This window comes from Lycorma delicatula, chromosome 2, assembly GCF_047948215.1.
Source record: "Lycorma delicatula isolate Av1 chromosome 2, ASM4794821v1, whole genome shotgun sequence".
In the NCBI taxonomy this organism is placed as follows: Eukaryota; Metazoa; Arthropoda; class Insecta; order Hemiptera; family Fulgoridae; genus Lycorma; species Lycorma delicatula.
The window spans coordinates 61,416,780-61,440,676 of NC_134456.1; the positions used below are offsets into that span (position 1 = coordinate 61,416,780).

General features: G+C 28.5%; 1 protein-coding gene across 2 annotated transcripts in view; it reads left to right on the forward strand.

Annotated features, from left to right (window-relative positions):
- Window positions 1–23,897, forward strand: part of mus201 (rad2 superfamily protein mus201) — a 70,003-nt gene that overhangs the window by 32,244 nt on the left and 13,862 nt on the right. The window contains exons 2-7 of one of the 2 annotated variants that reach the window (XM_075355402.1): window positions 2,571–2,694; window positions 7,017–7,227; window positions 10,573–11,939; window positions 20,544–20,642; window positions 23,172–23,385; window positions 23,649–23,885. In XM_075355402.1, coding sequence (XP_075211517.1) covers window positions 2,638–2,694; window positions 7,017–7,227; window positions 10,573–11,939; window positions 20,544–20,642; window positions 23,172–23,385; window positions 23,649–23,885 — 2,185 coding nt within the window. In that variant the 5' untranslated portion in view covers window positions 2,571–2,637. The remainder of the gene's footprint in view (window positions 1–2,570; window positions 2,695–7,016; window positions 7,228–10,572; window positions 11,940–20,543; window positions 20,643–23,171; window positions 23,386–23,648; window positions 23,886–23,897) is intronic. The other variant, XM_075355401.1, reaches the window with a different exon arrangement.

Genomic DNA, 23,897 nt, shown 5'->3' on the forward strand with positions numbered 1-23,897 from the left:
ACCAGAGTTACTTGAAGAAAATAAGAAACTTAAAAACAACAAATAAAGGATTTTCTTTGTAGACGAGATTGTGATCAATGAAGTTCATACTACCTCAAAAATGTGACATGATGCAACCATAAGATGAGTGAAGCAAAGCAATTTGTCAGCTTAAGTACAGATTTAAAATTGCCTAGTGAAGAAAAACATTTAATTTTACTTCATATTAGAAAATAACTTGGTTTTTTTAAAGGATGCCTTCTTATTATTTGAATAGAAAAGTTCAGGTAGTTTGGTGAGGAAATGAAAGGTTTGAAATGAAATGATTTTTTTCGAACCAGTTTCTAAAAACTGGTTCAAAAAAATTATGAAACTGTTCCCAAACTAACAGTTGGGAACAGTTTTGCAATTTTTATAATTTTTTTTAAAATTAAAAAGATTTAGCATAATTTTAATTATACAATTTTGTGATTTTCATAATTATTTTAATAGTTATGGATAATGTCATACCACAGTATGAAGTATATATTTATTTTGACCACAGTAAGATGAACTTATGTTTTAACATTGTGTTAAACTTTAGCAAGTACTTATTAATTCTAAATGCAAATGTAATATAATTAATTGAATCCATGAAAAATTATTAGCTTTGACAACAGTGACATAATTGCTGGACTGCTACAACATTAAAGAGTAATTCAATCTCTTTTAGAAAATATCTTACTGATAACAGAGCTGAGAAAGAAGACCTCATTGTGTTAAAATAATCCTTAGTATCATTGTATCCTGACTCCTGTATAATTAATTTGAGGATAGGTAAAGGGCTACGAAACTTGTTATAATAAACATTCAATCTGAAAAACATAAAAGTGAAAGAATCTTTGATATATGATATAGTTATAAACTATAACTATATATGATATAGTTATATACGAGGCTCAGCTGATAAATTTTGCACATATATGCATAGCTTAGGAATGAAAAGAGATATTGGAATGAAATACAAACTGATTAAAAGTACAATACCTTAGCTATAAAATGCAGTATTAATTTTCAATATAATCCCTGTTTACACTGGTAGACTTTGTCAACATGTGACAAGTTTTCGCATTCTGTCACTGAAAAATTCTGGCGATCTTTCTCAGCTCCAAGTGTCCACAGCTTCCTTCACCTCATTGTCAGTGGTGTAATGATTACCTTTGAGATCCCTCTTGAGATGAGGGAAGAAGTGGAAGTCGCACGGAGCCAAATCTGGCAAGTATGGTGGATGTGGAATAAACTGAAATTTCAGCTTGTGGAGAGTCATCAGAGAGTTTGTGCGGTATCTATCGTGCACAGAATTTACAGTAACCCAATTGCTCGATAATATGGCCTACTCATTCTTTAGATATGCCTAACTGAATAACGATATTTTGCTGGGTGATTCACCAATCATTTTGAAGCAAGTCGTTTACTTCCTTTCAATATTTCTCATCAGTCACAGAAACTGTTCCACTGTGAAGTGCATCTTCAATTGTCACTTTACCAGCTTCACTTCAGTGCCCACCTACTCACAGTACTCCTGTTCACAGTTTCACTACCGTAAACCACTTTTAAATAATAAAAAATATTCGTAGGATTCACATTTTCTGTTGTTAAAAATTCTATCACTGTGCTCCGTTTTAACTGTGTTGACATATTGGCCATACTTGACTCCATTTTAACTGCTACTGAAAACAACCCGCTTAACGGATTTTAACGCATTATCATAGGTTTGTAGAGGGGGAGTTTAGCTATCATGTGCTGCCACACCCAACTCGATAGTACCTTTTGTACCATGTAGCACACTAGTATGCAAAATTTATCAGCTGAGCCTCGTAAATTTCATTGTATGGGAAGATAACAAAAAGGTGGCAACTCAATAATTTTGTTTGTATTATTCATTGTTGATAAATTGACTGATTTTAAATTGGGAATGTGAATAGAAAGAGTTATTCCATTATCATTGATTCAATCTAAAGGTTTTAATTAAAAGGAATGTTTATAGATGTGTAGTTTATATTTGTTTGTTTTTCAATTATTTTTTTTTTTAAACTTTGCCAAAGTTATTCACTTATATAACATTACATTTATAATTTTATTTTTATTTTAACATTTCTGTAAAGAAGTTTTCATATTTATTATGATTTTAATAACAGTATTATGTTCAGTGTTTCTTAATTTAAAAAAAATGTAGAGATTTTCTTTTCCTGAATATCAGTAAATAGAACAAAGGAACATAAGGTACTTGATTTTGTACATAACATTTCACCTCATTGCACAATGTAACTATTTTTGTTAAGTTTAAATTTAAAGTGCTCATACCTCTTCATTGGATTTTTCTTTGTTTTCTTTATGTCAGGCCAAGACTGATATTGAACATACTTAATATTTGTCTAGAAATTATGATGTCCATAAAAACTGTAAAGAAAAATATTGTACTCCCCAGAATTATTTTCTTGTAATGTAGCATTTCATTATGTTCTTTAAAAAACTTCAATTAATAATTTAAAAATATTAGTTAAAAAAATATCAAATTTTGTTTGTCTATGAAATTTGTTATATCATTACAGTGTGTATCTCTGGTTAAGTTAGTACCATTGTGAAACAAATAGATTCCAAAAATAATACCAACAAAACATGATTGAAAATACACCAGTTTTCTATTTAATAACGCACTTCAGTAAAATATATTTAGTAAGTATGATTTCTTCTCTTGTAACATTTTTTTTTTTTACTTAGAAGGACTTGTATCAAAGATTTTAGAACTGCTAAAATTATACATTATTTTATTACTTTGTTGGGAAATATATTGCCATTAACTATATAGTGGGTTCTTTATAATTTTTAATAATTTTAGAATCAGAATAGTTATTTTTGTGACATCTAGATTCATTATCAGGATTTCAGATGTTAATGGTGCTAAATGTTGAATCATTCCTAGGTTCTCCTTCATGATGATAGTAAAGAAATTTGGCATTATTAGTACACTGCATACAATGTAGCATGATAGTGTTACTTAAATGGGAGGTCAAGCTGAAGAAATTTTTTTCTATCTTCTCAACGAGCAATACTACCTCTGAAGGAAAATTTGTTTGTTATGATCCTAAATCGTAACACCCAAAATTTGATTTGGTTATGTTCATTTATTAAGCAACGTAAATTTTTTATTTGATTTTTATTTTTGCTTTTTGATATTTTGTAATAACTTATATAAACAATGAAGATGTTTACAAATTAATTTACAAGCCAAAAAACAATTTATTCAATAAACAAAAAAAAAAATTGGGTTCAACTTAACAGAATAGTTTTAACTGTTTTAAATGCCAAATAAATTTTTGTATTAACTTTCTTCATATCGAATAAGTGTACTTTACTAACTAACTGAAATAGGATTAATTTTTATCTTTTGTGAATAGGAAAGTTAATTGTTGTCACTATATATCCTCTAAGTTAATGATATATTTCTCTACTGCATAATCTAATAAACATTAACTTTCAATATTTTTAATATGTTACAATATGGTTCCCACTTAGAAGCATCCATGGTTGCAAATTAATCTCACAGACATTTCTCTATGGATTTCAGCAAATTATCAATATTATGACTGCCAGCATGCCATTCAACTTCTGACTATATTTCTTCAGTAGGATTTAATTATGAATAATGCAGGCAGTCTGAGTATTAATGTCCATGTACTTCTAAAATTTTATCAATCTCGTATGTAAGCATTTTTAGTTTTGTTTTTTTAATTAGGTCACACAACTCGGGTTTCATCATTGAGTATGAAGATGGAATATTGTGATTACTCAACCACTCTTGCATTTCAGCCTTTCTTGAATTAGAATTTGGAGAGGGGTTTTCTAATACATTGTGATAAGGGGGATTGTCAAGAATGGCTGCTGAATTTATCTGCTAGATCCACTGTGAGATTTTCTTTAACACATCTTTAAAAGTTTGAGAAATTCATATCATCATGCTAATCCCCAGATTTACAGCCCGATTTGGAAATAAGTAAAGAGTTTGAAATAAATCCAGCTTCACCACCAGTATAACAATAATCAGTGTCTGTTTCCTTTAGAAATTTGTACATGATAACCCTCACTATTTCCATCTGACCAGCCTTTACCAGTAGCTTGCGTGTAACTTTCATCAACATAAACTGTATTTCAACCACCATGCATTATACATAGTAAATAATTAATTCTACTAATTTGAATATCATGTCTTTCGAAGATAATATATTATACATATATTATTTGCAGGCTTTCTGTATTTGAAGCCCAAGTTTTTTACAAAAGTGAGAAAAAATGACTTACTTTTTTTTAAATTTATGTCTGCAACTACCTTTCCATAAACATTTGATAAAGTTGGTATTCACCTGATATGCTTCTCATTTATCGTTCATCAATTAACATCTTGATCAAATTTATTTACTATCCATTTAGTTTTATTTTCTTTCAATGTTTAGTTAGGCTTTGGAATTTTGACAATTTTGCTAATTTTTTGCAATTCACTTAGAATCATTCAAACAGAGGGGTTCACTAATCCCTTTACAGATACAGTTTTTTTTTTTTTTTTTTAATGGTAACTGATATTGCTGTTCAGTTTCATGTCCTCATTATTGTTATATTTTTTATTATTTTTTTTTTTAACCTCTGGGACCACTGTTAGGTTATGCTTCAGAGGATGAGATGAATGATTTTGTAGTGTGTATGTGAAAATGCCATGCTTGACCAGGATTCGAACCCGGGACCGCCGGATGAAAGGCCAATACGCTACCACTCACATCACAGAGACTGGCCCTTAACTTATTTATAAACAAATTATGTAACTCTTATCTTCTTACTTATGTCAGGCATATACGAGGCATGTTTTTAAAGTAAGTACTGTTTTGATATTCCGCTGCTGCTACGCTGCGGTCATTCCACACATGTGCATGCACTGTGTATCCGCATCTGTTGGCAAGCCACAGACGCCATTACCGAAATATTTGAATGTGTTTAGGTTTGTTTGTAAGTATTTAAAATGCCTCCACTGATCAAGAATCGCGCCGACTGTAAAATATGTGGTGTGATTCATTTTCTTAGTGCTAAAGGTGTCAAAGTGGCTTAAATTCATCATCAGATCATTGAAGTGTGTGCAGAAAACATTATGAGTGATGGAATGATATGAAAATGGGTTAAAGTTTTTAAAGATGGCTGCCAGAATGTTCATGATGAGGAGTGGAATGGATGATCTTCTGGCATTACATTTGGTCTAGAAAGTTGACGAAAAAATGAGAGAGAACAGACGCTTTGATTTTTCAAGAAGTGTTGTCTATGAAATTGTGACCGAACACTTTATTGAAAATTGTGCTCATACTGGGTACCAGTGTCAAAGCGACAGTGTTGCAGTGGTTATTAAGTCAGGCAGGACTTCTATGATGACAGTGTTCAAAAGCTGGTTGCACGATATGACAAGTGCCTTAATATTGGTGGCACTTATATAGAAAAGTAGATTAAAGTACAGGCTTTCGCATAAAAATAAAATTATTACGAATAGTGTACATGTTTTTTTTTTTTTAATTTCAAAACAGTACTTACTTTAAAAACATGCCTTGTAGATATGTTAATGAAGTTTAGTTCAACAGCTGTTTTATAATATATATATTTCTTCTTGATAATGCTGTTGTTAAAGTACTTTTCTTTTAAGTTTCTTTAAGTTACTAAAGTAAATTTTTTCTCTCTTATTAAAGTAAATTTGTTTTACTAAAATCATTCTCTTTAAAAATGTTAATAAAGTAAGTTCAATAAAAGATGTCTTAAAGGTTAGGTAAGTTCTTTTTGTCCTCCATGACATGGATATGTGAAGATTTCATTTATTTTGCCATTCTTCAGTTAAAGACCATTCATGTTATGTGTTACAAATCTTTCCACATATCAATTTATGGTTCAACAAAAAAGAAGTTATTAAGATTGCCAATTATTGCTGATATAATTTGGAAATGTAAAACATTATAAAATGTTCATGTTATTATTCAGTATCAAAAAAAAAAATTGAATAAATGTAACTAATGCACCTTCCATTATTGAAAATTTATGCTGCTGGATCAATATCTTCAATAAATACTTTGTTAATGTATTCAATTATATTTTTATTATATATACATTTTATTACGTATTCAGATGTAACTCATTTATTTTATTATTATATTTGTAGCTACATTTGTTTAAGATTATTGAAATTAATCTGTATATTCATTTACAATATTTATATTTAAGTATTTATTTAGATTCATATTTTTAAGTTACATTTTAAATAGCATTGGTTTAATCTTTTATTGAACTTACTTTAATATCAAGAGAATGATTTTACTATAACAACATTTTAGAAGAGCGAAAAAATTTATTATAAAACAGCTGTTGAACTAAACTTGATTGACATATCTATATGCCTGACGTAAATAAGAAGAACAGAGTTACATAGTTTGTTTATAAATAATGGAGGACGTGAAACTGAACGTAAGTGCCTGTCAAAAAATCCCAAGGATTTTTTCCTTTATAATATTTTAATGAAATAATATTAATAATCTTTATTTATAATCTCTACAAGTTTAACAATATAATTATAAATATGTATTATACAACTGTTGCTTCTTCACTTAGCATAAAGAAATTGTAAGCATTATAGACTACCTTTCTTGTTTGCCCACAAATTACTTTCCATTTGCTTAATCTGCTTTTAAACTACAATATTTTACATTAAATCATTTGTGAATTAAGATTACAGATTACAAAACACAAGTTATGTGACTTATCAATTGCTTACAGCTGTTGTAAACAATTGAATAAGAAAAAATAAAATGGAAAATTTTACATAAAAAAAAGAAATTTTTAATATGTAAATTTCCCTGCATTGAAAGCTATTTTGTATTTACTGTAAATCTCTTCTAAGTTTTAGTTAGTACTATGCATTTTTTAAAAGTTTATTTTATTTTTTTAACCACTAACCTATAATTTTCTAATGAATTTTTCAGGATTTGGGTCAGTTTTCTAACTACCAGATGAATCGTCTTTTAAAAAGACGGTCTGTCCAAGTCTCCTTAGAAGAAGCAGAAAAGGAAATGGGTGGTCATACATTCAGTCTGAATGATGTTGAAGTTTTACTAGCTGAACAAGGTGTTCAAACATCTGATATTGGGAGTAGAATAGCTTCAGACAATGTCACTAGATATCTTTTTATTTCTGGTATGATCATTCTTATGTATTTCTTTTTAATTTATAGCCTTATATTTTTTATAAAAAATTGACTCTAGTTCTTCTTTCTGTCAGAAAATATATAACTGGTACTAGCTGGTACTAGTTAAAAGCAAGTCTCTAATATTTTATACTCTGCTTTTATCTTAGCTAGTAGAAACCACATGTTGTTTTTATTTTCTTTATAAATATAATTACAAACACCTTATAGTTGGTAACTAAATATTATGTTTTGTTACGTTATTTCATTATTTTTCCTTATTTGTTACAGTGATTTTTTCCAACAATATGGATTCAGTTAAGCTTTATATATGGTACTGAATTTTAAATATGTTTGGAAATGATTTAGTGGTTCTAATTTTGATATGGAAAATGATTGGAAGTAAATATTTATGAAAGCAATACATATGAATCGGCTTAAGTTGATTAATTACTTTTATCTGAAGAAACATTACACATATCAGTTTTTTGGCAAAATAAATTATTCTATAAAGTTTATTCCTTGAAAAAAGAGTGGTAATAATTAGATTGAAAATTTATTATTCACAAACGTATTCTACAGTTAAAAATTACAGTTTTTCATAAGGTACACTGGGGATAATTTATTTATGGTTTCTCCTTTATATGTAAAAAAAAAACAACCAATAAACCTAAAGATAATAAGTGTTTAGTAATGTAAATCGAACAGCAGTAATTGCAATTAAAGATTTATGGCTCTATTTATCATAAATCTTTGTTTTACCCTCATTGCTAAGGGTAAAATATTGAACTTACTGCTAAGTTTTTAAACTCCATAAGTATATTTGACGGCATAACTTTAGAGCAATAGAATATTGTGTATCGTCTATATTTGTATGCAATATTATGTGAAACATTTAATCCAAATATGTTTAATAGTATGTAGAACATTTTGAACCAAAGATTAAATTGAGCCAATTACTTAAACAAACTTTTGTAACTAAGTAATTAAATCTTTTTTATCAATGGTTCATTAAGAATATATCTTTCAAGAAGAAAAGTGTGTATTCATGTGAAAGTTGTAGATTCTTATAAAGAATATGGAAAAAGAACGTAGGAGAGGTTATGAAAATAGAGGCCAGGTTTAGATAAGCCTGAAGTATTATTATTTATGTATGGTGCCAGCAGTAAACCATTACACATTCTTATATGAATATCAAACACTAAATTTCAATTTATCAAACCATTAAATGGTAACATCATTGTTGAGGCTAAGCTTTTGCAACCTTCTAGGGAAATTTGATTGATAAGAGGCAGCTGGGTATAATTGTCAAAACTGTGTTCATCACCACTTAGACAGTTGGGAACACAAAGAAAATCTCATTGATGTATATGCTTGAGGCTTCAAACTTTCAGGACCTTACCCAACCTTAAAAATGTATGCTGGTCTTATGATGCTACTGAAACCCAAAATCTCAAACTCTCTTTGTTTGGTTATTAAATTTATATGATAAATTTTTAACAGTTAATTTCAGATCAGTCCATTTATCTGTCAAAGCATGCATGAATGGGAGATTCATTGAAATAAGCCAGAATAGTTAGTTTTCTTGCTTTTGATGATATTGCTTCTGGAGTTAACTAAAAGAATCTTCACAAATTGAAAGGGCTGGTATTCCTGTTATGTTTTTCGTCCTTCTGATGCTAATACCAATGATTGTTTCTTCCTTTATGAGATGAGGAGGAATATAGATGAGTACTGGAAGCCAATGCAACAGGCTTTACTTTTAGGAAATTTTATCAGCTGGATGCAAATCATATTAATCTTAATTTATGAAAAAAGAAATTCATGACATCAGTTTTAGAACATTCAAATTTTACAAAAAAGAAAAGATATATGAGCTTAAAATTATCTTTCATTCTTAAATCACAGCAACAATCATGTTATATTCTAATCAGAGGGTTGTTGATTAGAAGCTATTTTTTTTTTTTAATAAGGTGTATCATACATCAGAAAAAAAATTGTAAATTTATCATTTACTGTAACTTTTTATTTACAGCTTTTCATGTTATAAGAGATATCTTTAAAGTAAAAACTACTGGGAAATTTCTCCTTAAGGTGGCAAACCTGTGTCATTCTTGGCCACGCTAGTAATTTGTACACATTGCATTGTTTGTAAGTTGTCACGTTGTAGTATCTTTAATTACATATGAGTTATTGCATTATAAAATGGATAGAAAATTGATGCCACCTGTGAAATATGTTATTATGTTTTTTAAACTATCAAAACATTAAGCCATCTTTAATTCATAGGCAATTGGCTGCTGTGTACAGTGATAATGTAATGAATGAAAGAATCATCTGAAAATGGTGAAATTACAGAATTAATGTGCATGATGAACGTTCAGGGAGACCCTCAATAATCACCAAGGACGTGTTGAAACTCGTCGACGATGAAATCAGAAAAGATAGTTGCTCAACGATTTCCAACCTGGCCCTTCTTTTTCCTGATATTTCAAGAGCTGTTATTGGTGCACTGTTTATGACTATTTAGGCTTCAGAAAAGTTTGCGCACGTCTTAACGGAACATCATGAAAAAATCCAAATGGGATCTGCTTTGGAATTTTTGATGCGCTACACAAAAAAGGATGATGAGTTCCTTAATTCAATTGTTACTGGTGATGAAACATAAATTTCATATTACACACCAGAGAGAAAATGGCAGTCAAGTGAATGGCATCCTCAATCACCAACCAGACCAACAAATGTCAGCCCACACTTATTTGGACGCAAACTGATGGCCACAGTCTTTTGGGATCGGTTTTTTTACTGCTGTTTCATGCCATGTTGAACGTTTATAAATGCAGAAGCCTACTGCGAAACTCTACATAAATTACGGCACACTATTCAAAATCAGCGACATGAGCGGCTGACTGATAGTCATCCTGCTGCTCGATAATGCACGTTCACATATTGCAGCCCCAACACATGATTTACTGAGAACATTTGAATGGGAAATTTACAGTCATCCACCATATAGTCCACTTAGTTCCTTCTGATTACCATATGTTTGGGAAATTGAAAGAACTTTTGAGTGGTAATCAATTCATGAGTAATAGTGAACTTAAGATACTGTTAATCAGTGGCGGCGGAAGAATGCGACAAGGGTATATTGAAGCTGGTGTATTGCTGCGATAAATGTCTTAATTCATGTGGCGATTATGTAGATAAGTAGTATAAGGTATGTAGTTTAAGAGAAATAAAAAAAATATTTATAAAGTTTTCAGAATAAATTTTTTTACAATGAAACGGTCTTTACTTTAGATATAACCTCCTTTATATGTTATTTTAATAGTTCTGTTATTCATTTGACATTTTAGATAACAATAAAGGATCCAGTAAAGAAGAAGAAAATGAAAAAACTAATCAAATTCCAACAGAAGATGATAATAAATCTATATTGAAAACTAATGGTGAAGATGTTTCAGTTGAAACTAAAGATACTGTCGGAGTTAAAGTAGAGCTTAAATCAGAAAAGGATATATTTAGTAAAAATGATCGACCTCTCTCAGATGAAGAAGATTTTGAAAAATTACCATTACATGATGAAATTAAAATTGAAAGTGATAGTTCATCTGATGAAATAACTTTTCAAGAATTAAATGAAGAATTTGAAATGAATAGAAAATTAATTATTGAAAATAGTGGAATAACACAAGAGCAAATCCTTTCTATAATTAAAGAACAGAATAGAAAATCTATAGATAGTATTTGTAGGAGTAGCGATACAGAAAATAATGAAATCAGAAAAATTGAAAATGAAATTCAAGAAACATCAAATGATATAATTGTTATTGAGGATACAAAATCAAAAAATAAGAGTGTTTCTAATCATAACAAAGATGTTTTTAATGAAGTATGTATTAAAGAAAGTGTTCAAAAGAGTACTGATGATGTAATTTATAATCCAGAAAGTTACCAAAAACTTAGTGTATGTAGTAATGTAAATAATGTAAGCACAGCAAACCAAAGTAAAACAAGTGCACTGAATCTAAGATCAGATAGTTTCAGTGAAACTACTAAAATGAAACAACCAGTATCAGAATCAGTTACAGTTGAAGAAAATAAAAGCCATAAGAGATTAATTGAAACTAGCAATTCCTCCAATAGTGGTTCCCATCAAGATGATAATTTAATTGAGGTTGATGCAACAGTTAAAAATGTAAATTTTGAGTCTGAAAAGAATGAAGGTAAATCTGTTCTTCAAGTTACAATAAGTACCAAAGAAACTATTAGCAGTAATGCAGAAGATGATATATTTGCTGATGTTTTTGATGACCTGAGTCATAAAGAAAAATCTAAAATTTCATTATTAAAACCAATGAATTCAAGTGATGTGGAATTCATGACCTCTGCAGATTCATCTTCTGAAAGTGATAATGATAATAATGATTTTGAAAACAATATAAATCATGATACTATGTCTGACTTAAAACAAAAAGATGATTTAGATGTAACAGCAGATAAGATGGTAACATGTGAGTACTTTAATTCTTCAGAGAGTAATGAAATGGATGAAGCTAAAGATATTAATATTGGTAACAGTCAAATAGATTGGTTACAAGGTGATTCTACTGTTGGAAACTGTGATTCTACCATTGAGAACAACCAATTAGTTGATAAAAGTCCTTCTGAAATACCTAAACCTGCTAAAAAGCTTACTACAAAGGAATTAACTAAATTGCAAGTAAGTCTAATTTATTCTCTTGTATGTTGTACATTAAAGCTCTTAATATGTAATTATATAAAGGGTGTTAAGTTTCCTATCTAAGCTCTAGATATTTATATTTTTAAGTTTATACTGTATTATATGAAACATTTTATTAGTTACCTTGCTTTAGTTACAAAAGAAAGTTGATTTACCTGTTTGCTTCCTTAAGTTTGTGTTAAGGATATAGATTACATTAAAATATTTATCAGTTACAAATTTAGGACTTATATAATATTTTGTTAACTTGTTCAGTGATAAGCAGTTTCACTATTTATACAGTGTATGATCATTTTTTTTTTGTTTTGTAGTTCAGATATCATTGTTAAACAGGTCTATATTAATTTTTTTTTAATCAACATTATTTAGATAAAAAACAGATTTCATGTCTGGTGCAATTTGGTTTGCAGTGCATTAAATTATAACAGGAGATTCTACGGTTAGAAAAATTATTATTGTATTGTTGAGAATGCTCACTTAGTTAATAACAGTTCTTCCGAGATATCTAAACCTGCTAAAAGGAATATATATATATATAAGCCTACATAATGTTACATTTTTCTCTTTAAGCATATAAAGCATACAGCTCATACGTTTTCAAAGCAAAATATTTTGTACATCTTATGCTTGAAAGAAATATATTAAAAATTACTGTATTTTAATAAAATTATGTTCAATATTGTAATTGCATATAAAACATTCTTGCTTCTTCAGTGAGTATTTTTATGTCGTAAAATATAACAATAACATAGTAGTTTTATGCCATAAAATATAACAATAACATAGTAGTTTTCAATAAACCTTATTTTTGTTTGATTTTACTCTGTTTCTTTGGGAATTTTTTTAACAATGATTTTGATATTATAAAAATGGTCATACATTTTGCTCCAGGTATGTATGAAGTAAAAACACATTGGCCCAGAAATGATATGTAATAGTTTAATGATGATAATAACAAAAACATATTTCTTTCTATATAACAGTTAAAAAAGATTTCTATTAAAAAACTCATTAATCCTAATGAGGTATAAAGAAAAATAAGAAGTTATATGATAGAAAAAACCCTGCTTTTCAAAACAAATACAGGACATATAAGTATTGAGAATCCACCTGCATCTGTTCTGTTATACCTGAGTTAATTAATCTTAAGTCAACATAAAGTTGTGACATATTATAATAGCTAATAGAAAATCCAAGTTATAAAATGTGACTGTTGGAGCCATATTTTTTACCATTACAAGATTCCTATATTATAAATAATATTAGGGGAAAAACAAAATGTATCCAACTTGAATAAGTAAAAGAATCATGTTAAATAAAATTTAACTCCGGAATAATTAAACATCTGGAAAAAAGTATTAATTTTTTTATTAAAATTAAAAAATTTGAAGGTTAAATCTATATATAAAACCCAAGTCATTGCACTGTAATCAAAATTAAACTTTTTAGAGTTCTATATTGTAATAACATAGCAATGATAGTTAATTTGTGTTATATTTCACTACACTTTATGGCATAAAAAATACCCAAGATCACAGATTTAAGGGCATCATAGCAAAGCAGAAAGGAACTACCTCACCCATAGTGTGGATTTAGCACCAAATTTGTTAAAATACATCCTGGTAGTAGAATAGGTGATAATTCTACCTTATTGTTAAATAAGGTACCTGGTGACTTTTTAATTTTTGTTTAAACACTTGCATTATGTACACTGTTAGTTAGCAACAATTCATGTTTTTTAATTATTTATATATATGTTAATGAATTTACAATTGAGCATCTTAGCAGTATAGTAATGATTTATTATCAGTAATAAAAACAACACTCGCTGCTTTTTGTTTCTTGTAATTTATGAACACTTTGATAGTGATTATTGCTTCATCATATTACTGTAAAAAACGTTTTATCAAAAAATTAAAATAGAATGGAAGTTTGTTTCATTTTCTAGGGCAGTTAATTAAGTGAATAATAATGAAAGATTATTGATAACAATTTTATACTACTATTATTGTTAAATAATTTTATATTAAATAAATTTTAACATTTGTTTAAACCATTCTTTACCTTCAAAATTTCATTCTTCGTTTATAATATTTTTATTTTTTATTACGTGGATTTTGTCAAGAGAGTGTATTTTAATTTATTAATATTTATTGCTGATATTTCCATGTCTTGTAAATTAATGAATTTATGCTTATTATATTTTATATGGTCTGCATAATTACATTTTTGTTTACCATGCTTCAAAGCTTGTAAATGTTCTTTGAATCTTTTTTCAAATGTTCTGCTGGGCATGCCTGTATAAAATTTGTTGCATTTATCACTACCACAATTCATCTTGTATACACCTGATTTATGATAAATATTATTATAATCTGTATTATTATTATTGAGGTTTTTAAATTTTTATTACTGGTTTTGGAAGCTATTTTATAGAAATTAAAATGTTTTTAAAAAAATTAAATGTAACTGGTAGAAAAATTTTATTATTATTATTATTTGGAAGAGTACAGTATGTTTTATTGTTAAATTTATATATTAATTTGTTTGTTAAATTATTAATAGTATATTTAATTAAATTTAATTCATTTTTTAATATTATATTATCATTTGTATATTTTAATGCTCTGTTTGTTAATCATGATGTTATATGTAGCAATTTTTTGATGGAATGGATGTTTGAAAATATTGTTAATAGTTGTTAATCAGGTAATATTAGTTTTCTAAAAATACCTAATTTTAATTTATTATCTATTTCTATATTTCAAGAAAGTTTGTAATGTTATTTTATACAATTTCAACTGTATGAGTTGTAGTTAAATGAAAATCATTAAGTTTATGAAGTATGTTACAAATTTATTTGTTTATTGAACTAAATTTATTTGTTTATCAAACTTCTTTTCTACTTTAATTTTTTTTATAATAATGTATGATGAAGTAGCAATCACTTCAAAAGCATTCATATATTACTAGAAAAAAAGAAGGTAGTGTTATTTTTATGACTGATAATAATTTATATGTTAGTATATATATATATATATATATATATATATATATACACATACACACACGCACACACACACACAAGGTCTGTATATAAAGTAATGAGACTAGGTTTTTTTGGCAGCCAAAGTGGCAACACTGTGAAGTTACTAGTAAAATATGGTTGTATGAACAGCTGACTTATATTAGATATTAATATTTTTAGTCTATTGTTGCCACATGAGACATAAACAAATTTTGTGAAACGAGTTTTTGTTGTACATTACAAATATTAGTGACACTAATTATGAGCAACGTTGTGCAATCATGTTTTGTGTTAAACTCTGTGAGAATGCTACTGAAACTTTTTCAAAATTGAAAAGAGCGTATGGAGATGATGTTCTGTCATGAGCCTAAATTTTTAGTTGGTTTAAAGCATTTTCCGATGGCTGGGAATCAGTTGTGGACTATCCACACTCTGGAAGACCATTAATGTCAAAGAGTAATGACAGTGTTGAATGAATCAGCGTTTTGGAGTTTTTATCTATAGGACAGACTGTAAATCAATATGTTTACCGAGAAATTCTTGAAAAAATGTGGAAAAGAGTTGTCAGTGTGAGACAGCTATCAAACACAACTCGATGCTGCATCATGACAATGCACCTTGTCACACTGCACTCTCAATGAGTTTTTGGTAAAGAAAAACATTCCTGTAGTTCCTCAATCACCTTATTCACCTGACTTGAATCCCTACAACTTTTTCCTGTTACTGACTCCGTTTTGGAACAGTAGAAAACATTAAAAAAATTAACAGATTATCTGAAGGATATTCCGGTTTCCGAGTTCCAACACTGCTATGAAGAGTAGGAAAACTGTTTGAATCGTTGCATGGCTTCCCAAGGGAATTACTTTGAATGTGATAGAGTCCATATGTAATTGGATTGTAAATAAAAAGTTTTTCTGAACCAGTCTCATTACTTTATTTACAGACCTCATATACACACACATGCACTATCTTCATCGCGGCTTCACCCATGCTATGTGGTTACATGCATTTCCCGTCACAGTTGGGGAATGTTTAGGTGTTCAGGACAAGCTAAGCAAGCCCATCCCATCTAGCTAGGTGTTCTAGCTGTTATTGTGAGAATAATAATGATAAAAATTAAAACCTGTTCAATTTTAAAAAAATTATCAGTTTATTGTAATTTCTTCAGAGCAATAGTTTGACAGAATGCACTAATAGGTTTTTAGATTTCCCATCATGAATTTGCTCGTGAAATACATAATCAGAATAACAACCATAAATTTCCATCTTATTATTACCAAATTTCATAAAAATTTGTTCAATAGTGATTGCATAAAATGGCAAAAATATAAAAAAACAAAAACAATTTTTTTTACCCTTTAAAATAGTAAAATTTAAAAAAACTGGAAATGGCTTCTTAGATATCTATCTGAAGGGCAAGCCCAAATCAAGTGATTATCTTGTTAGTATAGTTGGAAATGGGGAAAATTTACAATCATTCTAAATTCTAATGATTTACCTTTATCTTTTTATGATTCACCTTAACTAATGATCGTAAATTTGCAATCATTTTTTTACCTTTCTTCACCCCTTTCAAGGTAAAATTTCAAAAACTGGTTTTTAGATATTCATATGAAGATATTACACGCACCGAAAATCAAGTCGATATCTTCATTTGTTACAGAGAAATTTAAAAAATAGTAAATTTCAGTGTCATCCCATTTTAACCATTAAAATCATAATTTTTAAAACTTCTTTCGTAGTGTGTACTTTTTCCCGTTTAATCTCCAGGAATCACTATCAGGTATTACTTCAGAGAATGAATGAGGATAATATATATGAGTGTAAGTGAAGTGTAGTCTTGTACAGTCTCAGGTCAATCATTTCTGAGATTTTTGTGGTTAATTGAAACCCAACCACCAAAGAACACTGGTATCCACAATCTAGTATTCAAATACTATAAAAGTAACCTTTACTAGAATTTGAACACTGGAACTCTTGAATTTGAAATCTGCCGATTTGCTAAGACACTGGACCAACCCAGTGGATTTCATAGTATGTACTTACACCATAAGAACGTGTATACAAATTTTCATCAATTTACCTTCAGTAGTCTCTGCTGGGCATTGATTATCAGTCAGTCAGGTTATGTCTTTTATATATGAGGTCTGTAAATAAAGTAATGAGACTGGTTCACAAAAACCCTTTTATTTACAATCCAATTAATTATACATGTACTCTACCAAATAGTTCCCTTGGGAACTATTCGAAATAGTTCCCTTGGGAAGCCACGCAATGCTTCTAATGGTTTTCCCAACATAGCAGTGGTAGAACTCCGAAACTGGAATATCCTTCAGATGGTCAGTTACATTTTTTAAAATCGTTTCTAGTCTTCCAAAATGGTGTCCTTTGAGGTGTTTTTTTAAAGTTGGGAACAGGAAAAATTTGCAGGGGCTCAAGTCAGTTGAATAAGGTGGTTGAGGAACTACAGAAATGTTTTTCTTTGCCAAAAACTCATTAATTTAGAGTGCAGTGTGACAAGGTGCATTGTCATGATGCAGCATCCAGTTGTCTTTGATGACTGTCTCACACAGGCAACTCTTTTCTGCAGTCTTGCAAGAATTTCTTGGTAAGCATATTGATTTTACAGTCTGTTCTATAGGCAAAAACTACTTATGGACAATGCCATTACTATCAAACAAACAAATTAGCATGGTTTTGATTTGCTCATTTTTGCTTTTTTGGACGTGGTAGTATGATGTGTGTCACTACTTGCTCTGGTGTCTTGTTTCTGGATTGTACTCAAATATCCAAGATTCATCACCATTAATAACATTTTTTTAGAAAATCAGGGTCAGTTTCAATTCACTCTAGAAGATCGCATCACACTTCCACCCTGTTATTTTTCTGTTCAGCAGTGAAGTTTTTGGGACCAATTTTCACAAACTTTTTCATGCCCAATTCATTTGTCAAAATTGGATGGACTGTGGTACGGTTCAAATTCAATTGTTCTGCAATCATTTTGACAGTTAATTGCCGCCGGTTGTACCGTGTCAGGTTTCTGATTCATTCAATATTGTTGTCACTTTTTGACGTTTAACGGTCTTCTAGAGCATGGATCATCTGCAACTGATTCCCAGCCATCTGAAAATGCTTTAAACCACCTAAAAACTTGAACTTTATCGTCTCCATACCCTCTTTTTAATTTTGAAAAAGTTTCAGTAGCGTTCTCACAGAGTTTAACATAAAACTTGATTGCATAATGTTGCTCATAATTAGTATCACTCATTTTTGTAACGCACAACAAAAACTCATTTCATGGAAAGTTTGTTTACGTCTCTCGTGGTAGCAATAGACTAAAATTATTAATACCTAATATAAATCAGCTGTTCATATAACCATATTTTTACTAGTAACTTTACAGTGTTGCGACTTTGGCTGCCAAAAAAAAAAAAACTAGTCTCATTAATTTATTTACAAACCTTGTATATATAGATTTATTAATAACTAAATAGTTGATAAAATAATATTTGTATCTGCAATCATATAGTGGTTAGTACCTTGTGTTGTGTATCTGTAACTAAAGATGCGGAATCCTGCGAAAATCGGTACTTAGAATTAATATATTTAACTTATCTATTTACTGTGTTTTGGTGGTTTATATTTCCCTTAATATTAAATTTTATAAGCACATTGGTCAATATGTCAATGAATAATTTGAATTTTCAAAAAGTGATTGCAAATGCTAAGCAAGCAGAAACTATATTCAAATTCTATAAATTTCATTTAAGATTATTAAACTTAATAATCTAAAATATATATGTTTTAATATATTTATAGAATTTAATAACTGAAAATTTGGGATCCCATGAAAATTGATTCTTGGAATTAATATGATAAGATTAATGTGTTTTGGTGGTTTATATTTTATTTAATATTAAATAATATTTAATCTAGTATATTTAAATAACTAATAAGTTGTATTCGTTATTATTTATTAAGTATTGGACAATAAAAGATTATATTTAAGTGTTTTTGCTCTTTATATTTTTTTTAGTTTTTATAATTATTATTATTATTCTTTAAAAAAAACTTGTGTTATTGTTGCTTATAAAGTTATGAACACTAAAGAAAAATCAGTTTGCTAAAGAATAAAAAGTCACCTTATACGGTAAAACTTTATTTCTTAAATTGTATTGCTCATTACTTAGGTTTATACCTTACTGTGATTCTTGGTTGCTGTAGGTTTTTATTTTGAAATCTGTACAAGCATATTAAATTTTATACATTTCTTCTCTTATTAAATAAATAAATTACTTAAGCTTCCAGTTTTAAGGTAATAAAGTACTTAACGCTACCAGTTAAGTGTTTACCAAACATGTTGTTTCCCAAGCAATTGCTTAAGAGTTCATAAACCGTACACTTTATTTTTAAATGAGGTAAGGATATCACATATTTATTTTTTAAAGAGGAAATTGTTAAATTTGCAACAGTAATTTTTTTAGGCTCTTATTCTGAAGTCATTGTTTTCAGAGTATAACTTAACATTTTTTATTCATATATTGTTCTGTTTGTTGGAAGTTAGTCATCATATATGTAAATAAGTATTTCTGATCATGATTTATTCATGATTAATATTTTAAAAGGTTTAACATTTTAAATAGAAGATCTGGTTGATATTATTTTCCAAAAGTTGGATTTAGTAGATCATAAATTACAGTGTTATCTTTTAATTTGCAGCTCTATCAGTAAAGGGGAATATTATGCTTTAGTATTCATGAATATTCTGAATGAGTTGTATTAAACCCGTATTTGTATTATTGCTTTCTTTTTTAATTAAAAACATTATTTTTTTATTGTGCTTTTTATGAGCCTGCATTCAATATATTCTTTATTAACTAACACGTAACAGTCTTACTGTCAGGATTGACAATAATCAAAGATCAGAGTTGATCTCAAAATGTAAGTTATAGAAAGAGATAGACTATATAATGTAGGATATATGCAAATTTGGACGGGCGTCTTCTGGATAAATCTATTTTCATTCTAGTGTTACAGTAGCATAATTAGGTTAACCAGTCATCCTAGGAAGGTTAATGATGTTGATGTTGTATTGTTTTACCATGAAAAACCATTTACATAATAGATCTGAACTTCTTTTATAAACAAGATATGTTTTATAAACAAGATATATAGTTTTATAAACTATATTCATTACATACTAACTTCCTTTCTTTTCTTTCACTCATCTTTCAGTCTCATTGCTAACTATTTATAGTTCACAAGATTAATATTATTCTAAGAACAGTCTTTCTACAGATTATTATCATTGATTTTTCTAGATTCTCAATCCTCAAATTAGCACAATTTTCGTGCAAAAGATATAACTTAACGGTTCAAAAGAATGCTTGAAAATTTTAATCATTAAACAATGACCAGATAGATATGAATTTTCTTTTCCTATGATAAAATTTATCATTCCTTCATTTTTTTTTTATTATAGAATTATAGAAATTTGAATATTGTGGAATAATGTAGTCTGTGTTTATTAATTTCATTTTTGTGTTTAATTTCAGACTGTATTAGAACATCGAGAAGAAGAACTGTTAATAAAGCAAGCAAAAGAAGAGAGACTTGCCACAACAGTTACAGAACAAATGCGTTTAGAAGCACAGGTATTATATATAATATATTTTCTTGAATAAAAGCGAAAAAATTTTCAAGAAGCTGTTTTGCAGAGAGTTGAAAGAGAACATAAACACATAGATGTTCAGTATTTCTATCTGGGTGTCTGAAGTAATATTGATGCTGCAAAAAGTATAGTGGAAGGGTTAATGTAACCACAACAGAATATCATAGGTAACAAGAATTGTCCATCCCATCCTCTAGGTCTTAACTGAACTTACTAACTTTTGACCAATAATACTTTCTTGCCATATGAACCTCCCTGAACATAATGTATTTCAATTTAAGTTTGTATTTAGCAATTAAATACAAATTGTAAATTCAGGAGGTAACTGGTCTACCTACTTATCTACATTATCTTCTACATTATCTTCAGCATCCACATTTTCTTACTTCGTAGTAAGAAAATCTTTAAAGATGAAATTGTTATTTTGTTTGTGTTTATTAAGTAAAATATTTAATTCAAGTTATTTGTAACTAGAAAATCAAAACACCGTAAGAACATTTATTGTACGTTCAAAAAAAATATTTAAAAAAATCAGTTACAGTAAACTTCAAAACTAAAAAAATATATAAAAATAAAACAAAGAATCAAAATGATAAACATACAAAAAGAAATATGTTGACTATATAATAATAATGTTGACTATTAAATTAAATGGGATCCATTAGAAACCCCAACATTTGAAGAGTATTTTTAATAATATTGGTTACAAAATCATTGATTCTATGGTATAAAATAATGTGTAAGTTAGAAATTGTTTAATAAATCTTTAGATTTTAAAAGCAAGTTTTATCATTTTTTTTTTTTCTTTTAATTTTAAGACTTTAATTTTTTTAATTAGATTTTTAAAGTTGATTATAGTAATGTTTTACCAGTTATTTATTAAATTACCTATAATTTATTATAAGTATTGTTGAGTGCTATATTTTCTGCAAGTATTTTTCTACAATATGCATCTAGGTTTCATATAGATTATTAGTATTGTTAGTAGTATTAGTTAGCTAGAATAAAGAGTAAAGTAAATAAATTGTTGTGGACAGGAAGCAGTAGTCTTATTTTATTTTATTTTCTAAGGGGGACAGTACACCTGAAATAGTCACAAAGCTGATAAAGACATTGATCTGAAGTGGGTATTGGTCACTTGTAAATAACATGATTTTTCCCCCAAAGACAAGATCCCTCATACTTGTAGGTGTTTCATAGTGGATGGGTATCTGTGGAGAAACCAGTCAAAATAATAATTCCTATAATGAAGTAGCAGTCCTTTCAGCAATTATTAAAAATGCCAATTAAGTGATTGTTGATACAACTGAATAACAAACTTAGGCTTTAAGTTCTGCCTAACTTAAAAAAAATTGAAAACTAACTATATTTCTAAAAAAAAGTGCCTGTATTTCTTGTAAAAAATTTATTATATGTCCTGTATTTCTTGTTCATTAAAAAATCAAAGATTATATCTTCTTAGGCAAAACATTCTGGAAGTAGAATAATCCCCCAATCTCTCCCGTCTCTGGGTCAACGGTAGTGTCCTAAAGGAGGTTTTCAGAAAGTATAAAACCATGACATTCTTTGAGTTAAAGTGTAGATGTTAGAAGCTTAAATAAGGTGGATAATTTAAAACCTGAAATGTATAAATTAGATCTGTCCATTTTTGATGTGATCTATATAAATATTTTACCAATCAGAATAAAATTAAATTGGAATTATTAAAACAGGAATATCGGTAACATTATAAAGCAAAAGTAAACAAGATACATTTGTTGAATATAAAATATATATGAGCTAGCCGATAGTGATTTTACCTTGAATGAATTATCTCACTTATTAACATTGATATCTGATGAGAAGATGATCCCCCTGCCAGAGTGACCATTCTTATACAAGCAAGAGATAGCATTATTATTGCTTATACTGAACTGTATGTGGATCAAATTCTCTACCACATGTTTCTGTAGCTCAGCATGGATTTATTTGGTAAAGCTCATGCTGAGCTGTGGATTTTTATTCTAACTGAATAAACTGTTGTAAATTTATTTTTTAATTTTGTCCATAATAATGAGTTAACTAAATATTGTATTTAGTTAATAGTACTCTGTTATTTTATTTAACTAATTATTTATTTTACGTTTTTGGAACAGATTTTGCATTTTAGTATATATATTGAAATGAAAATATGATTGCGAGTATAATTGTGCAATTCTTGCAGGTTTTTTTATGCATATGAAGAATTGGATAATTACTAACAAAATAAGAAAGATTCAACAAGACATCAATGGTATTATCTGAGGGAAATAGATAATTAATTGTCTGAGCTCATTTCTTTTGTTAATATTTACATTAACTAAATATACTACATGTGTGTATAATTTTTTTCTGCATATAGTAGGTTTAGTTTTGATATCCCCTTATTTACTAATACACACACACACATATATATATATATATATATATATATATATATATATATATATACCTTTCACAATTGGGTAAAAATTAAATGTGTTTTAAATTGCAGGAGTTACTTCAGTTATTTGGTGTGCCTTGGGTAATGGCCCCAATGGAGGCAGAAGCTCAGTGTGCATTTCTTGATCAGATTGGTCTCACTCAAGGTACAATTACAGATGACAGTGATATTTGGTTATTTGGAGCTCGGAAAGTCTACAAAAACTTTTTCAACCAAAAAAAATTTGTGTTACAGTTTCAGGCCCAAGATATTCAGCATTTTTTTAGTGAGTATTTAAAACTTTTCACTTAGCATAATTAATTATTTTGATTATAATTTTCAGTCTTTTACTGTTACATTTAAACAAAATAAAATCTGTGTTTTATGACAACTTCCTTAGTATCATAAAATTTATTATATTTAGATTTAATTTATAATTACTGAGTAGTCATAATTTACATAAGTGATTAATAAAACAAATCTAAAACTTGTTTTACATGATTAAATGCTATAAATTCTATTTTACTAATAATGTTATTTTTTCTACAGAACTTACAAGAGGGGATTTAATTGAACTAGCTCTACTTGTTGGAAGTGATTATACAGTTGGTATTACTGGAGTTGGTCCAGTCACAGCTCTGGAAGTTATTTCAATGTTTCGTCCATCATCATCAAATGAATCTAGTATACTTACAACACTTACTGCTTTTAAAAATTGGCTTCAGCATCCAAGTAATAGTAACTCACCTCTGGCTAAGAAATTAAAAGATGTACGCTTAGAAGAAGGTATATTTTTCA